The sequence below is a fragment of the Gadus morhua genome, chromosome 17 (genome assembly GCF_902167405.1).
Source record: "Gadus morhua chromosome 17, gadMor3.0, whole genome shotgun sequence".
NCBI classification, from domain to species: domain Eukaryota; kingdom Metazoa; phylum Chordata; class Actinopteri; order Gadiformes; family Gadidae; genus Gadus; species Gadus morhua.
The window spans coordinates 13,060,769-13,086,544 of record NC_044064.1 but is presented as its reverse complement, the minus strand read 5'-3'; the positions used below and the strand labels follow the sequence as shown (position 1 = coordinate 13,086,544).

The window sequence follows — 25,776 nt, the reverse complement described above, 5'->3', positions numbered from 1 at the left end:
GGACAGTTGTGATCATTCAAACGCTTTATTTGGGAAAGGTTTCCATACAGTACCTTACAGTATTATTAGTATTCAAACAAATAAGCTCCTGTATTAAAGTGCAAAACCCTACCCTCACCTTTTTTTAACATAGTAACTGCATAGAACCGATTCACTTTGAAAGAGACAGCTAGCCATCTATATATAGATTTCTGAAAATACAGTGCATAAAAATTGAGGCCAAGCAAATTATGCATTTCCAAATACCTAGGCATGCACAAAAGCACATATGATGAATATATAATTGAGATGTACAGTATGTGTTAGTGCTTAGGTGGCATTGTTATCTCAGTAAGAATAATTTGAACTATTGTTTGCTACATCTAAATAGGATTAAAACATTTTTCTTTTATAATTTACTAGGAAATTGAAGTGAATATTAATTTCATAAAATCATTTTTTTGTTGGTTATCCTGTTAATAGAGCAGAGATGTAGAATAGGTAAATACAAACTTTTAAAATGTTTTTTTCTGTAGTATATAATATAAAAAAGTGAATAAATACTTAATTTAATTGTATATATATTATCTTATTTGCATGTCATAAGCCTAAATATAAACAAAATAATAGTTTCAAACTTTTGAGCTTGTGTGGTATTTCCTTAAAATACCCATCGGCAGCATTATACTCAAATACATTCCCATTTAAACATGCACGTGTGTGTGTGTGTGTGTGTGTGTGTGTGTGTGTGTGTGTGTGTGTGTGTGTGTGTGTGTGTGTGTGTGTGTGTGTGTGTGTGTGTGTGTGTGTGTGTGTGTGTGTGTCAAAGCCCAACACCAAGTTTGTTTTGAGCCTTAAGTTGGCAGAGGCAATGATTTTTGCAAAATAAGACTAGTAACAAAAATTACAATTAAAAAAAAAAAAAAAAAAGAAAAAAAACACATTCAAACGCCCCATCACACTCCAATATTTATATCAATCTTCCAATGAAGGACTGAAGATTCCGTTGCAGCATTCCGAGAGTTATCCAATGCACACAGCTGCGTGTGTGGCCATGGCGACGCATGCTGATTTGTTAACAGGCCCTTTGCTGTAGTGACCTAGGGCTGACAACAGACTACATGAAGTGAACCATCGGCCCCACCTCTCCTTAAACGTCCTCCTCCTCCTCCTCCTCTTCACCCTCCTCTTCTTCGTAGTCCTCCTCCTCTGGGGTGTAAAGCTCGTCGGCCGAGTCGCTCTGGTCCTCCTCCTCTTCCTCCTCCTCTGCCTCCTCCTCGCCCTCGCTTATGTTCTCATCGCTGCTGTCGTCCTCTTCGTCGTCGTCTTCCTCCTCCGTCACCTCCTCCTCCTCCTCCTCCTCCTCCATCCCCTCCTGCTCTCCTTCCTCGCCTGCTTCCGGAAGATGCCCTGAAGAAGAAAACGGTCAAAGGTCAAAGGTCATAGCCCGTTTTTCCACAACACCTCAAAGTCCACCGGCACCACTCGTCTAACTGGCCCAGCCCCACTGTGCTTACGGAGGTGCTCGACGGCGGCGATGATGAGCGACTGGAGGGTCACCTCCAGGAACTGAATCATCTCCCGGTTCATGGCGTCGCCGAGGGCGTCCGTCTCCATGTCCACGTACTCGGGGTAAAACAGGTTCCTCCTCAGCTGACGACGACACCTGGACACACGGACCGTTTTAAGGAAGATCCCAGGAACAAACACACGCCGTGCACGTCAACGCCAACCTACAGTAGCGTGGCAGATTAGCTTTATCCCAAATCCTGCTTGAGCAAAGATTACGAACACAGAGGCATGCAAATGCTCATCGTATAACCCTGAATCATGCAAACCCCGGATCAAACCAACGCTGATTCTCGCTAACCATAAATCAACCTTACCCTGAATAAGGCGAACCCTGAATCAGACTCACCTTGAAATAAAACTAATACTGAATCATGCTAACCCGGAGTCCTGCTCATCCTGGGTCAATCTAAACCAGCCAGAAAATGAAGGTAAGTTAAATACTTACTGCTTCCTTGTAGTTTTGTATGCCTAAAGAAAATAAAGAGCATTGTAAAGTTGAATGTCTGACAGTAATATGCCATGCTATAGAATTAAAACAAGGGTGAAACAAGTGCAAAGCTAAATACAGGCAACCGACTTGTTAAATAGTAAAAGATATCCCAATAGAAGAAACAACCCTACTTTGATTGTTGACTTGGGGTGAAAGCAGAACAAGACGGTGCCTTATAAAGGTGTATATATTAGACGGGTTAAGTCAAAACGACGGATGTACTTTATGTTGTTACCGTCCCCCCTTGAAAACGAGATGGGTTCATCTCACGGGGGTTAGTCCTAATAAATACTAATTGGACGTCTGTGTGGGCGGCCGGGTGCGTCCGTCTTGCCTGGATGAAGCGGAAGGGATCGTTCTCCAGCAGCAGGGTCTCCATGCCGCAGCGGACCCCCTGCAGCCGGGCCTGGTCCTGGCCCACGCGCTGCAGGTTCTTCTGGATGACCCGGCGGTTGGAGTCGCTGTGGCCCTGGGCGCAGCCCCGCAGCTGGCCCATGAAGCCGTCCACCTTGGCCTTCAGCTCCTCCCCCAGCGCGGCGAGACACTGCTCCGAGTCCTCCGAGAACTTCTGCATGGAGGGATGGGTGGCGGATGGGTGGGTGAGGGTCGATGGGTGAGGGTGGGTGGATGGGTGGGTGAGGGGTGGGTGAGGGATGGGTGAGGGATTGATGGTTAGTTGGGGCGGGGTTGAAGGTGGGATGGACGGACACATAAATGGATGGAGAGCTTCAGAGGGATCAAGTCGGATCATAAACACATTCTATACATTAAAATGCCCATTTGGGCTACGAGGGGTGCGGTTCTAAACTCGATCTGCGTCCGACGTCACAACCGGGAGTGTCTCCCCATGTGTGACATCACAGGTGGGAGTGTCCATCCGTGTGACATCACAGGCGGGAGTGTCCACCCTTGTGTGCCATCACAGGTGGGAGTGTCCACCCTTGTGTAACATCAGAGGAGGGAGTGTCCACCCTTGTGTGACATCACAGGTGGGAGTGTCCACCCATGTGTGACATCACAGGTGGGAGTGTCCACCCTTGTGTGACATCACAGTTGGGGGAGTCCCCCCCGTGTGTGTTCACATGGGGGGTGCCGGGAGGATTCCAGATGGCTGGCTCTTACCCGGTTCTGTCGCTCCTTCTCCCTCTGCTCATGGACCTTCTTCTCTGTGGTGGTGAACCTCCGCTCCAGACGGTACAGCTGTTTGTCCAGAGACTCCTGGGCAGGTCACAATCACACCCACTTAACACATGGAAATAGGACTTTAAAATAGCAAAAACGCCTCCAATTCATAGGCAAGGAACTGCTCACAGGTCCTTTATTCACCTCTCTTTGTCTCTCTCTCTCTCTCTGTCACAGTCACTCACACACACAAACACACATTGTCTCTCCCTCACACACACCACTGACAATAGGCTAGCCATTCACAAGGATTCCAGATGAATCACACTCGATTTTGCACACCACACAACTAGAAGGTCACACAAATATGTATACACACACACACACACACTTATCAGTTGATATCATTATTGAGCAATTATCCATATTCATTCCTGAATATTCATCGTAATTGAAGCGATTAGGGTTATTATGATTAGTAACTAAATCAATAAGTAAAATGCAAGCAGCGAAAGGCTGAGTTGAGGGGCCGGGCCGCCACTAGCATCATGCTGCGTGTGTGTGTGGAGGAGGCGTCTCCCGTCCGCCCGTGCGTCCACCATCAGCTCATCAGTCCCCCTACCTTCAGGTCTCTGGCGGTGTTCCTCAGGGTCTTGATGCTGTGCCCCGCGTGCCCCCCCTCGATGGTGCAGGCGTTGCACACGCACACCTTGTCGTCGAGGCAGTAGTACCTACGGGGACAACCTATGGTCAGACTCCGGGGTCACAACATGAGGTCAAGCCACGGGGTCACAACACGCAGGGTCAACCAGGGGCACATCTCTGAGAGGGCCCCTATTTTTGTCTTTTTCAAATTCGATCCTTTTGTGTCCATCACAAATGGAGAAAGCCCGTCCATATATGCTGTAGACATTTGATGTTGCAGGTTTTTATTTCACATGTTCTAAGGGTTAACGGTTGCTTATACGAACAGATCCACGCCTGATGATCTATAACCAGGCAGTATACAAAAACAAGGGGGCGACTACTTCACTGGGACTGATGCCCCTACCGACAGCTGGTGACGTTCACGGTGAACAGAAGCACAGAACAACTTCAGAAGCTGGGATGCCACAAGGATTTCCAGCCCTGAGGAAATGGGCATCCGCCACCCTTCTCAGATCAGATAAGCTAGAGAGCCCTTTCGTGATCGTCCGGGGGGGGGGTGGGGGTCTGGTACCTGTAGATCTCGTCGTGGCTCGGACACTTGCGGCTGCGGAGGTCGTCGAGCGGGTCGGTCAGCGGGTGCTCCCTGAACGCCGGCAGCTCAAGGTGGGGCCTGACGTGCTCGGCGCACATCGACACCTCGCACTTCAGACACGTCTTCACGGCGGGGGTCGCCACGGCGACGGCGGCACCTTCGGAGGAGTCGCCCGAGGCCCCGCCCGCCCCCCCCGCTGGCTCCCCTTGCTCCCCGTTGACGACGGGTGGCTCCGCGGCTCCGGCCCCCGACGGCGGCGGACAGTAGTCGCACGGGACCAAGAGTCGAGAAGCCAAGCAGGGTAGAGCGGCCAAGGAGGAGCTGGAGCCCAGCGACGGTTCTCCCGACGTCATCGCCGTCGACGACGACGACGCCAACCTGCCGCGGCGGCGGAAGTCGTCAGCGATGTTGGCCAGCTTGAAGTTCTTCTGGAACTTGGCGGAGCAGCGGTGGCTCTCGCGGCACTCGGGGCAGCTGAAGTGGCCGCGTTGCGACGGGGCCTGGTGCTGCAGCCGGCGCAGGCAGCCCAGGCAGAAGTTGTGTCCGCAGGGCAGCAGGCGGGGGTCCCGGTACACGTCCAGGCACACGGGGCACGTCAGCTCCTCCCTCAGCACGCTGCTGGACAGCTCCGGGTGGACACACGCCATCTTGGGGGCCGGGCGAGGGACATTTAAAGTACGATGGGAGAGAGAGAAAGACAGACAGAGACAGAGACAGAGACAGAGAAAGAGAGAGAGAGAGAGAGAGAGAGACAGGAATGTAATAAGAAGCTAATAGGGGGCTGGGATATACAAAAACTGTACAAGTAACGACTACAAAATATAGGTGTTGTAAACGACTCATGATCACCAAGCAGAGTTTCTGTAGCCGAGCTGTTGCCATTGCGAGTTCTTTCGTTGGCATCACAGGATAAGCAGTGCCACATTAGTGAAGCTAGTAAACTCTTCTAAAACAATTATTACAATGATTGTCTTCATTAATCTACTACAATTTTTTCTAATATAATTACAACCACAAAACAGTACATCCGGCATAAGTGGAACAGTGACTTCCATTATGAATGAGTTATAGCGTTAATTTCCAAACGATGGGACAGTGGTTTTATTCTGATTCAAACAACATTGATACTGAATCACGTAAGATTTATTGACGTGGCCTCGTGTTAATACTGACTAAATACCTCTGAACTGAAGTAGATTATCTCTGAAACTAATCACAAACTCACCTTGCTCGTCTCTGGTACCTGCGGGGTGTTTCAGTCATCGGGCCTTTGTTTCTACCTCTGGTGTTTTCGGCACATGTGAGGTCGACCACTGTGTGTACGAGGTGCGTAAAGGTGTGTGGATCTGTCCACGGGACTAATGAGCAGAGGACCACAACACGAAGAGCTGCTGGATTGTACACAGGACGGTCTGACGTCATTTTAATGCGCTTCCCAACGCTATGTTGCTATGGTGATGGTGCGTTGAAGTTATAAGTCATCATTCACGCCATATTGGGGAAACATGCTAATAAAATAACTTTAAAAAATGAAGGTTTAGGAGGACAATTGAAATAATGTAAGAGCAGCACACACAATAAAACAATCATAAACATTTAGCGACCGGTCTGGTTATCATCTGCGATTCTGTTCCCTCCCCTCGACTCCTTTGAAATATAATAAATTACTATTTGATTAATTGGATGTTGTCAACCAATATAGTAGAAGAAGAACAAAAGCAGTCCTATTTAATATGTAGCCAATCCCAAAACGCAATTTTAACAAGAATGATGATCTTTCTAATCGTAGTCTTGCGTCCCACATGGTATGAACGCAGCATTATGTCCAGTGTACAGTCCGCGATTGAACAATGAAGACCAATGAATCGCTGAACTGAACAATGACTTTAACACTAACGTTAACACATGTTCAGTTCGAAAACGAGTGAGGTTTAAGGACATTGCACATAGAAGGATGTATTCAACAGCAGCTGATGGGAAAATGGTATCGTCTTTGAGTCCATGAGCACACCTCAGCAAATTGGTGCTCATTTTATCTAATGTAGAGTAGACCCTGCATTCAAAAAGTATCTGCACCCCATGACTGTTGCCTTTGTTCATCTTTTTACATGGCATAAATAGCCCCCAAAAATAAATCTTGAAAAATATCCTCATTAATTTGTCCAGTACAACACAAACACACACGCACATGCACACACACGTGAGTTCATACAATGTGCAACATTTACAATGCAAACCATTGTGAATTTGTTTTGTAAATCCTGCTTTTAACATTTGCGTCACATAGGTCCTATCCCATGGCTTAAATGACAAGAGAAAAAATGGCAATAAGTATTTATATGTAGGCCTACATATAAGTGTGTGTTTTAAAGAATTATTCTTTTTTGATAATATTATCCATCAAATTGCAACATAATTGACATGGCTGGCTGTTTTATGATGAAACGCTCACCAAGGAGACGTACCGCGGACACTCGCACATGAAACATGGTCTGATGGTCTATTAATGAATTTAATTTAAAGGTTACGCTTTAAGATTTAATTGAAAGATATTGACAGCTATATTGACGCCCTCAGCTCCACTGGGAGACTTCCAGAGGCCAGGAGAACCACAGACACTAAAACGGGATCCAGAGCTCCAAACAACATCCTACCTGTTCACAGATGTTCCCTCTTCTGAATCCACCCAGCCTAACCAATAATACTTAGTCACAGACATACAGCGTTGTACTAAAATGCAAAAATGGCAAATGCACAACTGGACCTCAGCCTTGCATTGACCTATGAAGTTCAAGTGCAAGTTAGTTCAATTCGCTTTATTTTGTACCAAAAGGTAGATTTCGTTTGCTGTACAGAGTCCTCATGCACACAAATATCCCTGTTCCCTCTTGTTTTTATTCTGTTCTATAGCACTATTAAAAAAGACATCCTCAGGGTTGAGCCTTAGATCTCAAGGTTACATCCAATATGGAAATAACTGATTTTCCTTGAGCCTCTGCTGTTCCTCTTATGCAAATATGTTGTCCTTGAAGACAGCATTGAGACCATTAAGATTAATAGTGCAGGGGTTTATTTTTTTTAATTCTGTGTTCTTTGTGTTATTTAAATTAAACTTTGCAAAACTTATCGATAAAGATATTTACAGCACTATACAAAATGGCATGTTTGCAGCCAAATCGAAGCACCGCCTTGACCTCAGATGGTTACAGTGTGTGCAGGGTATTTTGAAATGACATCATTCATTTCAGAATGAAACACTATCAGGCTTCGGATTTAGACACTTTGCATTTAGATTTAAAGATCACTTCATCACTTAGATATCAATTATTAGTAGCGTTAGTAGTCTAATTTTGTTCAGAGAAAATTGTTATTTGAACTGTGTAGTTGGCACTAAGAGGTCACAACTTTAGTGGTCAAAGGTCAACTTGGAACCGGCTATCTGAACAAGGTCCGTCTCAGAGGGCTTTCAGGAGGTTGAGCTGGAGGTGAAACTTGGTTACGCTTGTTTTTCAAATTCTTATAGATACTCTGCACTCTTCCCTGTTCCCTGATGTTGTTTTTTATTCTTTTCTACAGCACTATTAAAAAAAGATGGTAGCGACATTTACGTTTCTTTGGATAAAGGCATCTGCAAAATGACTAAAGATGTAACTATGAAGAAAGGGAAACACCAGTGAGGAAATTGTAGCTGTAGTGACTCTAAGCACATCCATTAAGAATGGAGCCTGAGATCCCAAGGTTACATCCATATGGAAATAACAGATTTTCCTTGAGCATCTTCTGATCCTCTTATGCAAATATGTTGCCCTTGAAGACAGCATTGAGACCATTGAGAATAAGAATAGTGCATGCGTTGATTTATTTCCATTCTCTGTTCTTTGTGATATTTAAATGAACTTTGCAAAACTTTTTTTAAATGATCATTTCAAGTAATTTAAGTATTTCTTAATTAAAAAGAAAATAATATGAATAGATACAAATATGGACGTCGGCCAAAATGTCCACGTCATGAAACCTTATTTTGAAATGCTAAATGCTGGCGCTGGAAAGGGAGCATGATGGCACAGCGCAGCTATTCATTAATTTAGGAAAACTCTTTGTTAATCCTTTCTTGTAGTCCCATTTGGGGACTACAAATGGGACTACACCCCCCCCCCCGCCCCAAAATATCCTTGTACTGCCCCCTGCTTACCTAGGATCTGCATTTGGGCGGTGGATTCCGTTAGTGGTGGCAATGATGGTGCGGATAGTGGTGATGGTATTGCCACTGGTAACGGATGGGTTTAGTTCTGTTTGGCCCAGTTTACTGGACCAGCAGTCATGGATTCTGGGGTGAGCTGCTGTCCCCAGGTCCAGCTGGGGTTTTAATGTGAGATGGGAAACATGGCATGTTTGCAGCCAAATAGAAGCACCCCCTTGACCTCAGATGGCTTGGGTGTGTGCAGGGTATTTTGTACGAACTAGTCAAACAAGAGATGTTAAAAAAAAACGTTATCGGCCCATATAATTTTGACCGTTCAACGTTAACAGTTAACAGTCAATTGAAATAAAAATAATAAAAAATGTCGTTCTCGCATTTGCAATTAGGATTGCTGTTATATATAATCAGCTAGGTTTTCATTGGTGAACTAGCCTTAACGCGATTTGTAATGTCCCTTCAGTAAGCACATCTTTGTGAAGATCGAAGATTTGGGAGGACTTGAAATTCACTGATATATACTAACTTTGAAAAGTGTTTTCATAGTTTTAATGAATAAGTTGGTTGACATAAAACCAGTTTTTGACAGCCTACTCTGCAAACGTGTACATTTCGGTTTAGTACATGGGGCCTCTACACCGACGACACTTATACGCCAATCGTCCGTTCCAAGCAACCAGTTCTATTTCATGTTGGCTACGCCATCTAGGCAGTTGGCGGCTTGGGTTTTTCGTAGCTCCTCCCCCAGTGGCGGACCTATGAGAAGCTATGTGCTCTGCCTCGCCCTTTATTCATAGATTCTATGAAGTGGGGTTGAGTCAGGAGTTATAGACTCGCTCTATTCTCCAGATCATTGCTTGTAGTGATCGACCAATAAAACCGGCCGATATTTGCGTTTTTTACGTGTATCGTATCGGCCGACTTCTTTTTCCGTATCGGCCTATTTCTTTTTTTAAATATTATTTTTTGGCATGATTTACAGACAGTTCAATAAATGTTAATTTTTAATGTTAAGCGTTGCTCCGACAGAGCGAGAGCTGTGTGAGAGGGGGAGCTTGGTTCACCTCCCTGATTCTCAAGGATGTTTTTCTTCCCCGTTCCTATTTCCAAGGCTCACAGGAGGTTTCCCTGTGTCGCCATCATTAGTGCGGAGTATGTCTGACACTCTCTGGCCCCGCGCACCTCCTCATAGTGTGTGGAGGTTGTGCTGGTGCTGCTCAGGCGTCAAGGGATACAAATATTATTTTGTATCTCGACGACCTGCTTGTCCTTAGCCACTCAGAGGAAGCTGCGAGAAGTGACAACATGACGGTGATAAACCATCGCTCTTCCTTGGGTTCAGCCATCAACTGGGAAGAGCTCACCGCTCCCCAGCCGTCGGCTAGTCGATGGGAGTGTCCCTACTCGGCCACGATGACAGCGAGGCTCTAGCCTCTCCCGCTTTCACAGGAGCGTGACCGCACTGTCTATCATGCACCTGTTGGGGCTGATGGCAGCTGTCAACCCTGTGCTCCCCCTGCGTCTGCCCCTTGTGGTGTAGACCACAGCGGTGGCTCCGCGTCGCCAGACCAGGAATATTGGGGAAGCCCCCTTGCACTTCTCAAGGGGACTCTCTTCGAGTGACGACTTACGTTGTGGTCTTTACGGACAACTCGTCGACGCATTGGGGTGGGACGTACCTCCCCACGTGGTCGGAAGCGAGTGGCTGACGCTCCCCACTGCACAAATAAATGTGCTAGGGCTCGCCATGGTTGAAAAATGGGTTATTTTCCTTTTCCGCACCTGGTGCCGCTATGTTCTGATCAGAACAGACAGGTTGTCATATCTGCTGCATATCGTGGGCGCCCAGAACTTCAGGGCGCACCTAACAGTGCATCACCCGCCCTATGTGTTGGTGTTGGCTTCGGATTGGTTGATCCTGCAGGGCAGACTCTGCCAGCAGTGGTTATCAACACTATCCAGAGTGCCTAAGCGCCATTCTCTTCCGTCCTCGGAAGAGGACGGAAGAGAATGGCGCTCCAATTCACCTGCGCGGTGAATTGGAGCGCTTTCTCTCCGTGGTGTGACAACAACCACGTTGACCCATCTCTTGTGAGTTGGGCAGTGAGCTTGGTTTCCTACAGTTCTTACTGGAGATACACTTGGCTTTCTCCACTATCTAATTGCGCTATCCATTTGTTTGGTAAGCCTGTACGTCGTAGTTGTAAGGTGTGAATCTCCCAGCTTTCCCAGACAAATTACGTCACCTTCTCGCTAGAGCAGGTCGGACGTATCGGCGTACCATACAAATGGCTAGCACCATAAGCCCTTGCGGCAGCCGTTTGGGCTAGCCCCGCAGGCAGTGAAGGTAACCGGTTTTTCAGTCACCCACTGATCAAGACATTCTTGCATGGGTAGACGTGTTAAAAACCGTTTGTTTTATTTATTCATTTGAATTAATTCAAGTTAATTTGGTGAGTGCTTCATGCAGCACTCATCTAGTACTTCTTAAATTGTATTCTTTCTTTCTTTCTTATTCAAGACTTTTTTTTTCATCTCATCTCTCATCTCATCTTCGTCCGCTTATCCGGGGTCGGGTCGCGGGGGGAGCAGCTCAAGCAGGGGGCCCCAGACTTCCCTTTCCCGGGCCACATTGACCAGCTCTGACGGGGGGATCCCGAGGCGTTCCCAGGCCAGTGTTGAGATATAATCTCTCCACTTAGTCCTGGGTCTTCCCCGAGGTCTCCTCCCCACTGGACGTGCCTGAAACAACTCCCAAGGAAGGCGCCCAGTGGGCATCCTTACCAGATGCCCGAACCACCTCAGCTGACTCCTTTCTAAGTAAAGGAGCAGCGGCTCTAATCCGAGTTCCTCACGGATGGCTGAGCTTCTCACCCTATCCCTAAGGGAGACGCCAGCCACCCTTCTGAGAAAACTCATCTCGGCTGCTTGCACCCGCAATCTCGTCCTTTCGGTCATCACCCAACCCTCATGACCATAGGTGAGGATAGGAACGAAGATCGACCGGTAGATCGAGAGCTTTGCCTTGCGGCTCAGCTCTCTTTTCGTTACAATGGTGCGGTAAAGCGAATGCAATACCGCCCCCGCTGCTCCAATTCTCCGGCCAATCTCACGCTCCATAGTACACTCACTCGCGAACAAGACCCCGAGGTACTTGAACTCCTTCACTTGGGCTAAGGACTCATTTCCTACCCGGAGTAAGCAATCCACCGGTTTCCTGCTAAGAGTCATGGCCTCAGATTTAGCGGTGCTGATCCTCATCCCAGCCGCTTCACACTCGGCCGCCAGCCGATTCAGTGAGTGATGAAGGTCACAGGCCGATGATCCAATGAGGACCACATCATCTGCAAAAAGCAGTGACGAGATCCTCAGACCACCGAACTGCAACCCCTCCCCACCACGACTACGCCTCGATATCCTGTCCATGTATATCACAAACAGGATTGGTGACAAGGCGCAGCCCTGGGGGAGACCAGCACCCACTGAGAACGAAACTGATTGGCTGCCGAGGACGCAAACACAGCTCTCGCTTTGGGAGAACAGAGATTGGATGGCCCTGAGGATAGACCCCCTTACCCCATACTCCCGCAGCACCTCCCACAGTTTCTCCCGGGGGACCCGGTCATACGCCTTCTCCAGATCCACAAAACACATGTAGACTGGATGGGCACACTCCCAGGTCCCCTTCAGGATCCTTGGGAGAGTGAAGAGCTGGTCCGTAGTTCCACGTCCGGGGCGAAAACCGCATTGTTCCTGTTCTGAGGTTCGACAATCGGCCGAACCCTCCTTTCCAGCACCTTGGAGTAGACTTTACCAGGGAGGCTGAGAAGTGTGATACCCCAGTAATTGGCACACACTCTCTGGTCCCCCTTTTTGAATAGGGGAACTAGGGCCCGACCGATTCATCGGCCTGCCGATTTAATCGGCCGATTATAGCCTTTTTTTTTTTTTTTTATGTTATTGCGCTCCTACTCGCCTAGCTAACTAACAACTTTAGCTGGAGTAAAAAAGAGGAGATTGAATTTTACCGTACAACATGAAAGCACGCTCGCTCAGGCAGCTGCGCGAGTCACCTCACCAATGTACACAAGACGCGTTGTTTGAGCATGTTGTGCCTGTTTTTCTTTAGGTCCCAGGCCATGTTAATTTGTTATACTGTAGACTCTAACGGTGAGACCATACTGCTCAGCATGCATGTGTTAGTCACTGCTCACGAGCGCAGCACATTGGGAGTTAGTTATTTATTTTACATTTTAAATTACACTAATTTTTGACTGTAAATGTATTCTAAAACACTCAAAGGTTTTGCATTCAATTCACATATTCGTCAAAAGTGTTTAAGGTATCAAAAACTACGTTTTATATGCTTTTTTTTTTTTTTTTTATCGGCCGATTAAATCGTAATCTTAATTTTTCTCTGAAAATAATCGGCATCGGCACTCAAAAATCAATATCGGTCGGGCCCTAAGGGGAACCACCACCCCGGTTTGCCACTCCTTTGGCACTGTACCCGACTCCCACGCGATGTTGAATAGGCGTGTCAACCATGACAGCCCCTCAACACCCAGAGCCTTTAGCATTTCTTATTGAAATTGAGGACGAAACACCATCAACCTCGAGCTCTGCCTCCAACATAGAGGGCGTGTTATTCGGATTCAGGAGTTCCTCAAAGTGTTCCTTCCAACGTCCGACGACCTCCTCAGTTGAGGTCAACAGAGTCCCATCCTTACTGTACACGGCTTGGATGGTTCCCCGTTTCCCCCTCCTGAGGTGCAGGATAGTCTTCCAGAAACACTGTGGTGCCGACCGAAAGTCCTTCTCCATGACCTCTCCGAACTTCTCCCAACTTCTTCCACACCCGCTGCTTAGCCTCCGACACGGCAGCAGCTGCAGCCCTTCGAGCCTGTCGGTACCCTGCAACCGAGTCAGGAGTCCTCCAGGATATCATATCCCGGAAGGCCTCCTTCTTCAATCGGACGGCTTCCCTGACCACCGGTGTCCACCACGGTGTCCGAGGGTTACCGCCCCTTGAGGAGCCTAAGACCCTGAGGCCACAGCTAGCCACCGCAGGTTCAGCAATGGATGTGTTAGTCACTGCTCACGAGCGCAGCACATTGGGAGTTAGTTATTTATTTTACATTTTAAATTACACTAATTTTTGACTGTAAATGTATTCTAAAACACTCAAAGGTTTTGCATTCAATTCACATATTCGTCAAAAGTGTTTAAGGTATCAAAAACTACGTTTTATATGCTTTTTTTTTTTTTTTTATCGGCCGATTAAATCGTAATCTTAATTTTTCTCTGAAAATAATCGGCATCGGCACTCAAAAATCAATATCGGTCGGGCCCTAAGGGGAACCACCACCCCGGTTTGCCACTCCTTTGGCACTGTACCCGACTCCCACGCGATGTTGAATAGGCGTGTCAACCATGACAGCCCCTCAACACCCAGAGCCTTTAGCATTTCTTATTGAAATTGAGGACGAAACACCATCAACCTCGAGCTCTGCCTCCAACATAGAGGGCGTGTTATTCGGATTCAGGAGTTCCTCAAAGTGTTCCTTCCAACGTCCGACGACCTCCTCAGTTGAGGTCAACAGAGTCCCATCCTTACTGTACACGGCTTGGATGGTTCCCCGTTTCCCCCTCCTGAGGTGCAGGATAGTCTTCCAGAAACACTGTGGTGCCGACCGAAAGTCCTTCTCCATGACCTCTCCGAACTTCCACACCCGCTGCTTAGCCTCCGACACGGCAGCAGCTGCAGCCCTTCGAGCCTGTCGGTACCCTGCAACCGAGTCAGGAGTCCTCCAGGATATCATATCCCGGAAGGCCTCCTTCTTCAATCGGACGGCTTCCCTGACCACCGGTGTCCACCACGGTGTCCGAGGGTTACCGCCCCTTGAGGAGCCTAAGACCCTGAGGCCACAGCTAGCCACCGCAGGTTCAGCAATGGAGGCTTTGAACACCGCCCACTCCGGCTCAATGCCCCCAACCTCCACAGGAATGCCAGAAAATCTCCGCCGGAGGTGTGAGTTGAAGATACCTAGGACGGGGGCCTCCTCCAGACGTTCCCAATTCACCCGCACTACTCGTTTGGGCTTACCAGGTCCAACTCACAACCAGATGGTGGTCGGTTGACAGTTCCGCCCCCTTTCTTAAAGGGACTCTCACCTTTGTTGCATTTTTACACTTTTTTTGGATAAGGTTAAATTGGTATTAATAAGGTAATAACACTCTAATATGCAAGACAGACCCACCAGGAGTAAAAACAAACAATTATTTTACTCTCATAATATTTAGTGAAAACTTCAACCAATAAAATTCTTCGGACCGAATTACCTTATTGGCCGACAGACCTGTCTGTTTGCTGCATGGATATATAAGGTTTTCCGTCTGCTTCTTGTGGCGCATTCGGGCCCGCGTCATCCAGGCGCGTCCTCAACTAAAGGGTTTGTTTTGATTCCACGGCAGACAGTAGCGAGTAGCGACCGTAGCGACTGACGATGGCAGACCAAAGTGGTCCACGGCGTACTGAAACTGCACCATTCAGTCCGATTAGGGGACTCATCTCGGACTCAGACTCACAGAGTTACCCTCCTCTGGAGCCTCAGGAAGACCTCCAGACTGTTGGCCACCAACTGCACCATTCAGTCCGACAAGGGGACCCGATTCGGCCTCAGAAGCCAAGTGGTCCCGCTCCCCTGGATGATTCTCAGGACCTCCAGACCGTTGGCAACCAACCGCACCACTCAGTCCGATTAGGGGACCCGTTTCGGACTCAGACGCGAAGTTGTCCCGCTACTCTGGAGCTCCGTGAAGACCTCCAGACCGTTGGCACCCAACCGCACCACTCAGTCCGATTACGGGACCCATTTCGGACTCAGACGCGACGTTGTCCCGCTACTCTGGAGCTACAGGAAGACCCCCAGACCGTTGGCACCCAACCGCACCACTCAGTCCGATTACGGGACCCATTTCGGACTCAGACGCGACGTTGTCCCGCTACTCTGGAGCTACAGGAAGACCTCCAGACCGTTGGCACCCAACCGCACCACTCAGTCCGATTACGGGACCCATTTCGGACTCAGACGCGACGTTGTCCCGCTACTCTGGAGCTACAGGAAGACCTCCAGACCGTTGGCACCCAACCGCACCATTCAGTCCGATTAGGGGACCCATTTCGGCCTCAGACGCTACGTTGTCCCGCTACTCTGTTTGTAATGCTCATAAACCTTTCTTATAGTCAGTGGGACCACTATCCTTCAACATGGGGCCTCAAAACGGTATCACACGAAGCCCATAAAATTACAGTGAGCCACCTGCTAAATTTCTTGTTTACTAGACCCCTGGTAGATATTATGACCCCTGGGAGTCTAAACATAACCCATGGGAGTCTAAACATAACCCATGGGAGTCTAGAACTTTTGTACTGTAGCGACCCTGGGACAGTTAAATAGTTTGTGTGTTATGTGTTACATTATATTTCGTTGTCCGCTATGCCAGTTCTATGTGCATGTATTGTAATGTTCTTCTTGTCAATCAGCGTGGGGGCGAATCATTAGGTCAGCTGGGGGAGGGCCTTGGAAGAACAGGAGGGTGGGGGCCTGCACGCGAGTGAGACCGTGTTGGGGGTTGCCGGGGTAACCGGGGTTTGTTTTGTGTCGGTTTTCTGCCGTTGGTTACAATGTTACGGGTTTCAGTGACCTGGTTTTGGTTCATTAAAACTACCTTCAACTACTAATGACTCGACATCATTATGTCACCGGCGAGGTCGTTACAGTACTAAAAAATAACGCTTAGGGGGTGGGGCATTGGAGGAAGGCGGGATGATTTGAATGTGCTGTAATTCTCAAATGCAACAAAGGTGAGAGTCCCTTTAACCCGAGTGTCCAAAACATGCGGCCTCAGATCAGATGACACGATCACGAAATCAATCATCGATCTTCGGCCTAGGGTACTCTGGTACCAGGTACACTTATGAGCACCCTTATGTTCGAGCATGGTGTTCGTTATGGATAATCCATGACTAGTACAGAAGTCCAATAACAAACGACCGCTCGGATTTAGATCAGGGAGGCCGTTCCTCCCCACCACGCCTCTCCAGGTGTCTCCATCGTTGCCCACGTGGGCGTTGAAGTCTCCCAGCAGAACAACGGAGTCCCCTACTGGAGCCCCATACAGGACTCCATTCAGGGTCTCCAAGAAGGCCGAGTACTCTGAACTGCTGTTTGGTGCATACACACAAACAACAGTCAGAGTTTTCCCCCCTACAACCTTTAGGCGCAGGGAGGCGACCCTCTCGTCTACCGGGGTAAACTCCAACACCGCGGCGCTCAGCCGGGGATTTATGAGTATCCCCACACCCGCCCGGCGCCTCACGCCCTCGGCAACTCCGGAGAAGAATAGAGTCCAACCCTTATCCAGGAGTACGGTACCAGAGCTGAGACTGTGCGTGGAGGTAAGCCCCACCAGATTTAACTGATAGCTCTCCGCCTCCCTCACAAGCTCCGGTTCCTTTCCCCACAGCGAGGTGACGTTCCACGTCCCCAGAGCCAGCTTCTGCCGCCCGGGTCTGGTCCGTCGAGACCCCTGACCTTCGCTGCCACCCATGTGGCTGCGCACCCGACCCCAACGGGTCTTCCCACAGGTGGTGGGCCCATGGGATGAAGAGAGGGGGGGTGCCACGTAGTTTGTTCGGGCTATGCCCGACCGGGCTCCGTGGCAAACCCGGCCACCAGGCGCTCGCCATCGAGCCCTCCGTCTGGGCCTGGCTCCAGACGGGGGCCCCGGGCTTCCTCCGGGCCGGGTCACATCTCCTCTTTTTCCGTTATTCATTGGAGTTTTTGAACCATTCTTAGTCTGGCCCCTCACCTGAGACCACTCTGCCATGAGAGACCCTACCAGGAGCACAAGGCTCCAGACAACACAGCCCTCAGGTTCACAGGGACACGCAAACCTCTCCACCACGATAAGGTGACGGTTCCAGGAGAGGACTTTTTTTTTCTTCAATTTTAAATTGAAATTCTTTTCAGATTTGTAAAATATTGAATCCTCAAAATATTCCACTTTAGGGGTTACAATGGAAGTCTGATCGCCCATTTTCTGACACTTCAACTACTTCTGACTTCGTAACTTAGTCAATTTTTAACCGTTAACCTTCGTTCAAATGTTTAACAAATCAACACCCTTTGTCTTTATTATCCTATACCTTTCAGATTCTTCAGTGTTGTGTGGACGGTTAGTCCACACCAAAATAACAGCAGCTCATTACACAGCAGGAGGGGATGTGGTATGGCTAAATGACTGAGCTAGGCTTAAGGCTAACAAAAGTACAATTTTATGGTCACAGTTATGGCTGAACTTTTATAATAGAAACACTGTAACTTTAGGTATTCATATTGAAATCCATAGAGCTAGAGTCTACTACGGTAGATTGTAAAAAAAAAAAAATGTAGCCCCCTTTCTGGTTTGTCTAGGATGAAATAGTTGACACCATAGAAATCCTATATCATAGAAGGCCCATCGAACGCTACTGCCTACTGGCGCTGATGAGATGCAGGGCCACCATCTTGGAATGGTGATCCGCTGCACTCAGTGTAATCCGTTTGGCAGGAGCAATGAACTGTCAGCGCATTTAATTTATCATGCCTCACTGAATACCACTGATTTTCATGCGTTTTCTCATTTTTTAATAGAATATATTCTTATATGCTAAAAGCGACCAGACGTCCGAGAGAAGCGAAAAAAACGGTCAGCTATTTTTAAGTCTAAGAAACAATATATGATTAGGTTATATTTACATATATATCCTACATAAACGTTGTATGAATACATTAGATATCTATATATCTTAGGGACCTCATAGACTGTATCTCTGACTGTGGTTGCAGCAGCAGTTTATTCTGTCTTGACACTTTGTTTTGATATTTTGTATTAAATTGTATCAACAACATTCTTTCCTTAAAATATTATAATTTGAAACAGTGATTGTTTTATATTTATTTTTTATGGATGTCGCTTTGGAATAAAGCGTCTGCCAAATACTTAAACATAAACATATATAAACACCTGAAAGTTTTTATATCAGCTAAAACCACCAATCTGTTTCACTGGATTCAGAATAAAACCAAATTCTGTCTTACCCAACAATGTAAGTATTTGAATATTGTTGCTTGAATGACTCCATTTATATCATGGTTACAATTATACTGTTAAGAAAGTATTGTCATAAATTGCCTAAAATGAGAAGGTTAGGCATCATAATATAAACCTGCTGATGGAATGTTTATTTGTGGATGGATGGAATGGACTGGAGTTTGCAGGTGGGAATTAATACATGAAAATGATCAGACCAGAACGAGTGAAATTCAAAATACAATTAAAAGCAGCAAGGGTACATGCAGACTGACCATTTACAGTATTTCAAAAATAAGAGAATCATGGAAAATAAATATATTGTATTAGGCCTGATTATCATGAATTAGGAGTGAAATTCAAAATACAATAAAAAGCAGTCAGGGTGAATGCAGGGCAATGTGTGTATGCAAAGCAATGTGAATGTAAAAAACATCAATATCTGTGTGGGAATAAAACCCTGAAAGAGGACCGTTTTGCATAGCTTCTTTCTCGTGCTTCCTTTCTGAAGTTCAAGAGAGGCAAGTTTGGCAATGTGGTGCAGCTTTATCTTATGAATCCCCGACACAGCCACAAGTCCGAATGGTGGTTTGAGGTGGCATTTTGGAAAGAGAAAATTTAATTTTTTTTAGTACATGGCATAAAGATAATTATGAGCCTTTGATTGATATCCAGTCATTTTTTGCGGAGACACATTCCTGTTCCCCACTTTTATTGGAGTGAACGGAGATGTCTACTTCTGGGCCCCTTGAATTGAGGGACCCGTCCGCAGCCCGCTTAAACAGCTGAGCTACAAGGGTTGGCCCCTGAGCACTGGTGGATTGCGGAGGTATGCACTGTTCCTGGGGGCTTGGTCCCAGCAGCCAATTCTGCGTCTATGTCTAGGATGTCTTCTTTTAATTTCCAAAAGGATGTGTAGCGTTTTCATGTTCGTCTGTCATGTTGATAAAGAATCACGCCTCACATCTATTTCCTTTAGCTGTTTATTAATTTCTTCACAGCTCCGGTAGGCCTATACTTCAGTAGCCATGGCACGTGCACAGTCTAACAGAATTCACTTCTGCAGAAACTAAATAAAACAACGAACCACATTGGTGTGCAATAAAGTTGGATACAAAAATAGGTTGTAATCCACATAATATAGGGGTATATTATTTTAACAAATGCGATAACATTATGAGAACACATAATTTAACAAGATTATGAAGCACGCCTACCTAGCTACAACTATCATTTAATCACGTGAATACATCGTTTGTAAAATAAGAATAAATGGGAGCCACGCAGACTTGATTTATGTCTAAAGCTTTTATTAGTTGAAGGTTATAGGTCCCATCTCCTTCCGAGCCGGACAGGACATTTTCAAACAGGCCTAGATCTTTGACGAGCACTGAACCATGTCTATCACGCAGGGCCTGCACTCGTGTCTTTGTGCATTGTGAAACATCTTCCTTATCCTGCTAACAAACACCAAGTCAGGTTCATTTGATTTGCATATCTTGAATCACAGCTCCGGTCTCAAAGGGCTCCGCAGGCTACTTTATACGACAGTACTCTACCCACTGATTCTCAACCCGCTATACCTGTTATTTCTTATTTTTACATTTGTATTAGCCTATATTTATATTTATTTTAACATTGTTTAAATGTGCTGTAAGATCTAAGAGCTATCATTTGGGTATCATTTGGATATCTGTGCATGTCTGCCCATGTGAGACAATTCTTTTTTGGCTGATATCAGTCATTTGCATGACTGAAACATTCCTCGAGGGTCGAGAGATAGGTAGAATGGAATAGAATAGTATAGAATAGAATATAATAGAATGGAATAAACCAAGGTGGACATTTTTCTTTGGCTCACCAGACATTAAAGGGAGGGAACAGAGAGGGAGGGGCATTTTCTTGGGTTGTTAATTTTCCGAATCTTGCTCTTTCCCTTTACTACTCAGACATTTTACAGCAGCCCCTCAAAACAGTGCTCTAGAGAAAAACTGTACATTGTGTCATGATATACAATTACTTAATAAGTTGTTACTAATAAATTCACGCGGAATGCACAAAACTAACGGTAACTCTGATAATAAGGTCCATAATAATAATAAGCTCCTCATCTCCATACACAGGCAAATATTTTGCATGTGTATTTATCTATATGTGGTCGGCTATGTATGCAAGTGCGCGAATGTGTGTACGTATGGTCTGTTGCTTCAGTCAGTCAACATCCTGAAAGGAAAAGAGAAGATAAAGTTACTTCAGGCGAAAATATTTGGTCTTAATCACAACGTCAATTCAATGAAGTATAAAAGCCTGAAAGTATTTGGGTGTTTATCTACGTCAATAATATACAGTGTCTTATTTTTACTGCTTTTATTTGCAATAATTGCAATATATGGTATAATTTGCGGAAATCATCAGAACATAAGTTCAGTTGGGCTATCATCAGAACAAACCAATTTCAGTTCTTCAGAACCTGGACCGTGGCTCTCAGCTGCAGGATTCTCGTTCATCTCGTCCTGACGACGGATGTCGCTCTTCCAGCTGAGTTTGAAATCTGATATCCCCTGACTTCTCAACTGCGCCTCGAGCTGAACACACCGACACAAACACAAACGACGGTTCTCGTATTGCCCGGTCGTGCTGTTATCACTTGAGAGTAGGCTACACAAGTTGTCAGGTATGGCTCTCTCACCTGCTGCAGGAGCTGAGCACTGGTGGCTGAGCGATCGAGGTCACCATCCGATTCCATCTTTAACTTGATCAGCACCCTCCGCGATTTCAGACCTGCAACGAGAACCTTCTGTTCACCAACATCTACACCACATTCAACAGCTCACTCTTTTTAAAGGGGTCTTCTTATTTGCCACCAGGTGGGGATGTTGATCGGCCGTCACATTTCAAAACGTCAAAGACAGTTGTTTCTGAACGGTGACTGTCTTGCCACCTTGTGGTGGAGACCAGCAGAACTCACCGCCCTGGCAGACGAAAGGCATCTCGGCCTCGCACTGCTCCTCGTACCACCGGCCCTGGTCCGTGACGCTGACAACGGCACAGCCCTGGAGGTTGGCGGGCCTGCCCACCATCCAGTACCTGAGGGAGGTGGGGCTCTCGTCGGACCACGCCCAACGGTCCTGGAAGAGGCCGACCCAGAAGGAGGTTATCTCTGACGAATCGATGACTGTCGGGTGGCTTGAGACAGTGGGCAGGTACATATTAAGGCTTCTGCAATGATCCAGGGCATCTCTCCATCCCGACGTATGGGGCTGAAGGAAATAGTACGGCGACGTATCTGGAGAAAGAAACGTCATTCCCCGTTAAAATATTGGTACAATTTTACTAATCTAATTACAGATTATTGTTTCTGGTTGAGTGCGCCTGCCTCTTTAAGGGACCGTTTGCGTTTTAGACCGTTCCAGGCTTCTGACCGACGGTCAGGGAAATCCCACGCGTGCATGCGCACTTGCTACATAAGACATTTGCACTCATCTCTATTGAGAAGTTTTATTTGAATTACCGTTTAGCATTTGCAAGTGAAACTTTGTGAATCGTAAATCACACAAGAATGGTTTCGACTCACTGCCTCGGCACACAAGACGACGTGCACGGGTACACTTGAGTTTGTTCCAGCCCGATGCAGTCACCTCTGCGCAGCAATCCGTGCTGCACTCCGAATAGTTGGGCTCCCCTGGAAACAAATACGAACTAGACAGCGCTCCGTTTCCGTTCGACCACAGCCACCTGGCGGGTCCGTCGTTACGGAGGCCGATCCAGGCGTCGCCCCGGCCGGCGGCGGTCTGAGCCAGGAGCTGGGCCTCCACCATGGAGGTCACGGTGGCCAAGTCGCTGTGCTTGTCCCGACAGAAGCTCCGCGCGTCGCTCCAGCTCAGGGTCTGGTTGTAGTAGTGGTACTCTGGGGAGGCTGGGGGAGCGGACGCATTGCTCTTTGTCGTTGCTCATCGATGCTCTTTTTTCAATTCAAATTGAATATCATGACATGAAGGGATTGACATTATACTGGCAAGTGTGTGCGTGGGTGGCTTTGTAGCCACACTTACTTGATTCTGTAGACATACATGAAAGCATGACAATCCCTTTGAATAAAACATGCTTATGATTAATATTGGTTTTTAATAATGCAATTTAGAACATTTGATAATTGCTATAGGCTATGTTAATATCATTTACTGCATTGCATGTACTGAACATTCAATGACAGTTCCTAACGTATTCCTTTACGCATGCCTAATGGGTAGGATACTAGGCTATAAATCAAATTGCAAAATAATTGACATATTCTGAGATGTATGCTTTTGCGCAACAGTAAACAATGGCCTTTACTGTAATAATCGGATGGTGTGTCGGATGGCTGTTTTATGATGAAATGCTCACCAAGGAGACGGACCGCGGAGACTCGCAACCGAAACATGGTCTGACTGTTGGTCTATTAATGAAGCTTAAAAAGGAAAAACACATCACAACAACAATTGATCCGTTTCAAGCAACGATAATGAGAATCACATAGCCTACCTATATTTGAGGTATTAAGCAAAGAACATAAAAGAAAACGTGGTTAGAAGAACGCTTAATTTAAAAGTTACGTTTTATAAGATTTAATAAAAAAAATAAACATCCTACCTGTTCGCAGATGTCCCCTCTTCTGAATCCACCCTGCCTCATCATACTTATAGTCACAGACATACAGCGTTGTGTCTTTGACTATAATTAAAAAAATGCAAAACTGGACGACAGGTGTCACTTTTGCTCTTCAGAAGACGACGTGTAGGCCTATATTTGGTTACCTGCCTTGCATGGGCTTTGCCCTCTGTCAGATCGAGGGCCTCTTACACGTCTCTGGTGGTGACTGTCTGGGAGTTATAGTCGTGTTGATTTGTTTGCTCCGAATAAATGAATATGTGACAGTGGATGAACGAATTTGAATGTTACAGATTACATTATGTCATTTGAGCAGAGAAGTGTGCGAGGCTAATCAAAGATGATTAGAAAGATTTCAATAAGAATTAAATACTATTAGGCTTCCTAACACATTGGATTAAGATTTTTAAAAATATGCTGTACATTATCAGGGGAGCTAAGTTTAGACGCAGGGCAATTTGTATGGTCACATCATCACTAAGATATAAATTACTATATTAGAAGTCTAATTTTGTTTGTTCCACAACTAATTTTCTCTTCATAAATTCTGAGGAAATTTTTGTTTTCAAAAGTTATTCAAACGAAATGTTCATGTTGTGACATATGGAAGTATAAACGCAGAGAAGCCCTTCATATTGCACATTTTCATAAACAATTAAGATGGCTGCCACTGAGGTTAGCGATCAGGCATTTTGTTTTGAACCTGTTCCCTTGTAAATTAAAAGTGAACTGGGATCTTTCTGACTAATTGTGCCGGCAAGTTCGATTGACCAATGGCATCTATTATATCAAATTCAGTACAGAAGAGGAGGGAGAAAGGAGTGACCACAAAAATCTGAACAATTACAGAGGCCTTAAATGCTATAGCCCCGACCAAAGTGTAGTGCCTCAATCAATTAATTCGTAGATAGGTGTAGTGACGTTTCTCAGATTTTCCTGGTTCCAATTAACATCACTGGTGACTGACTGCAGACTAGATTCTAACAATGCTTGAGTCCAAAAACGATAATGTCCAGAAGTTTGTTGGGTTTGCAAAAAAGGTCTTGTGGTTTATTTTGTACAAAAATCAAAGAAAACTGACTGAGAATACTTAAAACAAACAAAGAGCAGGATGTGGGCCAAGCCATTGTAGAAAAACTTTTTGCTGTGTAATCAGCCACACCTGGCACCAAAAACAACCATTGCACACAAATAATACTAAACTGAATATGGCTCCCACACACCGGCCCCTAATTGTATAGGTGTGTAACAATTACCATTATATCAATCTAAATAAGAAGGAGCTACTATATGTGCCGAAATACATCAAAAATAATAGATTATTTCAAGTTCATTTCAATCTTCTGTCTCCAACAGCAGGCAGATCTTGGTTATAGGCCGCTCAAGAACACTTGTCCTCGTCTGTAGTTTGACAGAGCGAACGAGACCCTTTGAGTCAGCAATGGTTTCCTTTATCCTGGCAAGCAACCAAGAGCCGCGGGGTGCTGTTGAATCCACTATCATCACCACATCTCCAACTTGAAAGTTCCTTCTTACTGCACACCACTTTTGTCTCTCCTGCAGTAAGGGCAGGTAGTCTTTCGTCCAGCGCTTCCAAAACAGTTCTGCTATGTACTGGATCTGCTTCCAGCGACGTCGAGCATAGAGGTCTGATTTTTGAAAGAGTCCATTCTGATAAGTCGCTCCCACACTCCACCGTGATGAGAGGCAGCAGGGGGGTTGAAACTCCACCTCACTCCATGTTGTAGCAGGGAATGTTGGACTTGGTGTTGATTCAGTGTTAAAAGAGCTTTCTTTAACTCTCTCTCCGCTCCAACCAGATTGGTTCCATTATCCGATCTTAGATGTTCCACTTGTCCTCTTCTGGAGATAAATCTCCTTATTGCATTTATACAGGAGTCTGTATCAAGTGAGTGAGCGACCTCCAAATGCACTGCTCTGCTTGACATGCAGGTGAATGTGAAACCGTATCTTTTCACGAGGCTCCTTGCTTTCTTTACCTCGATGAGCCCAAAATAATCAAGTCCAACGTTTGTAAATGGAGGGTTATCTGGTATTAGTCTTTCAACAGGTAAACCTGCCATTTTCTTTCTGTTCTCCTGGTCTTCCTCTTACGCGCCTGCATTCAACAGATTTTTAGATTATCTTTCTTACAGCGGCATTTGCACCTGTAATCCAGTATTTCTGGCGCAGCTGCGAGAGAACATATTTCCTTCCATTATGACCAACATTTTCATGGATTTGGCGAAGGATAAGAGCGGAATATGCATGTTCTTTGACAGAATAAGAGGATGTTTGCTTTGTTTAGGCATAGCTGATCTGTCAAGTCTACCTCCCACTCTCAAAATCCCATCCTCCATTACTGGGTCCAACTTGTAAAGGGGACTT

The 25,776-nt window shown here is 46.2% G+C and overlaps 2 protein-coding genes across 2 annotated transcripts; both read right to left on the bottom strand.

Moving 5' to 3' along the window:
* Window position 1: 1 nt before the first annotated feature.
* Window positions 2-5,836, bottom strand: zgc:92594 (RING_Ubox and BBOX domain-containing protein). Its single transcript, XM_030337792.1, has 8 exons — window positions 5,629-5,836; window positions 4,383-5,050; window positions 3,786-3,894; window positions 3,164-3,259; window positions 2,376-2,609; window positions 1,997-2,019; window positions 1,497-1,645; window positions 2-1,389 (listed from the first exon to the last, which is right to left on the bottom strand). The coding sequence occupies exons 2-8, from the start codon at window positions 5,048-5,050 to the stop codon at window positions 1,130-1,132; spliced, it is 1,539 nt and encodes a 512-aa protein (XP_030193652.1). The 5' UTR covers window positions 5,629-5,836; the 3' UTR covers window positions 2-1,129.
* Window positions 5,837-20,059: 14,223 nt separating this feature from the next.
* Window positions 20,060-23,402, bottom strand: LOC115529229 (macrophage mannose receptor 1-like). The gene is made up of 8 exons (XM_030337801.1): window positions 23,371-23,402; window positions 23,125-23,188; window positions 22,791-22,826; window positions 22,313-22,654; window positions 21,707-22,024; window positions 21,428-21,519; window positions 21,189-21,323; window positions 20,060-20,961 (listed from the first exon to the last, which is right to left on the bottom strand). The coding sequence occupies exons 2-8, from the start codon at window positions 23,159-23,161 to the stop codon at window positions 20,950-20,952; spliced, it is 972 nt and encodes a 323-aa protein (XP_030193661.1). The 5' UTR covers window positions 23,162-23,188; window positions 23,371-23,402; the 3' UTR covers window positions 20,060-20,949.
* Window positions 23,403-25,776: the final 2,374 nt, after the last annotated feature.

Coding starts and splice junctions, on each gene's coding strand:
- zgc:92594 (XM_030337792.1), bottom strand. CDS start 5,050: ATGGCGTGTGTCCACCCGGAGCTGTCCAGCAGCGTGCTGAGGGAGGAG. Junction 3,260..3,785: donor ACACCGCCAGAGACCTGAAG/GTAGGGGGACTG, acceptor TGACCTGCCCAG/GAGTCTCTGGACAAACAGCT. Junction 1,646..1,996: donor TACAAAACTACAAGGAAGCA/GTAAGTATTTAA, acceptor CCGTGTGTCCAG/GTGTCGTCGTCAGCTGAGGA.
- LOC115529229 (XM_030337801.1), bottom strand. CDS start 23,161: ATGTTTCGGTTGCGAGTCTCCGCGGTCCGTCTCCTTG. Junction 22,655..22,790: donor ATGTATGTCTACAGAATCAA/GTAAGTGTGGCT, acceptor CCGCTCCCCCAG/CCTCCCCAGAGTACCACTAC. Junction 22,025..22,312: donor TCGTCTTGTGTGCCGAGGCA/GTGAGTCGAAAC, acceptor TTCTTTCTCCAG/ATACGTCGCCGTACTATTTC.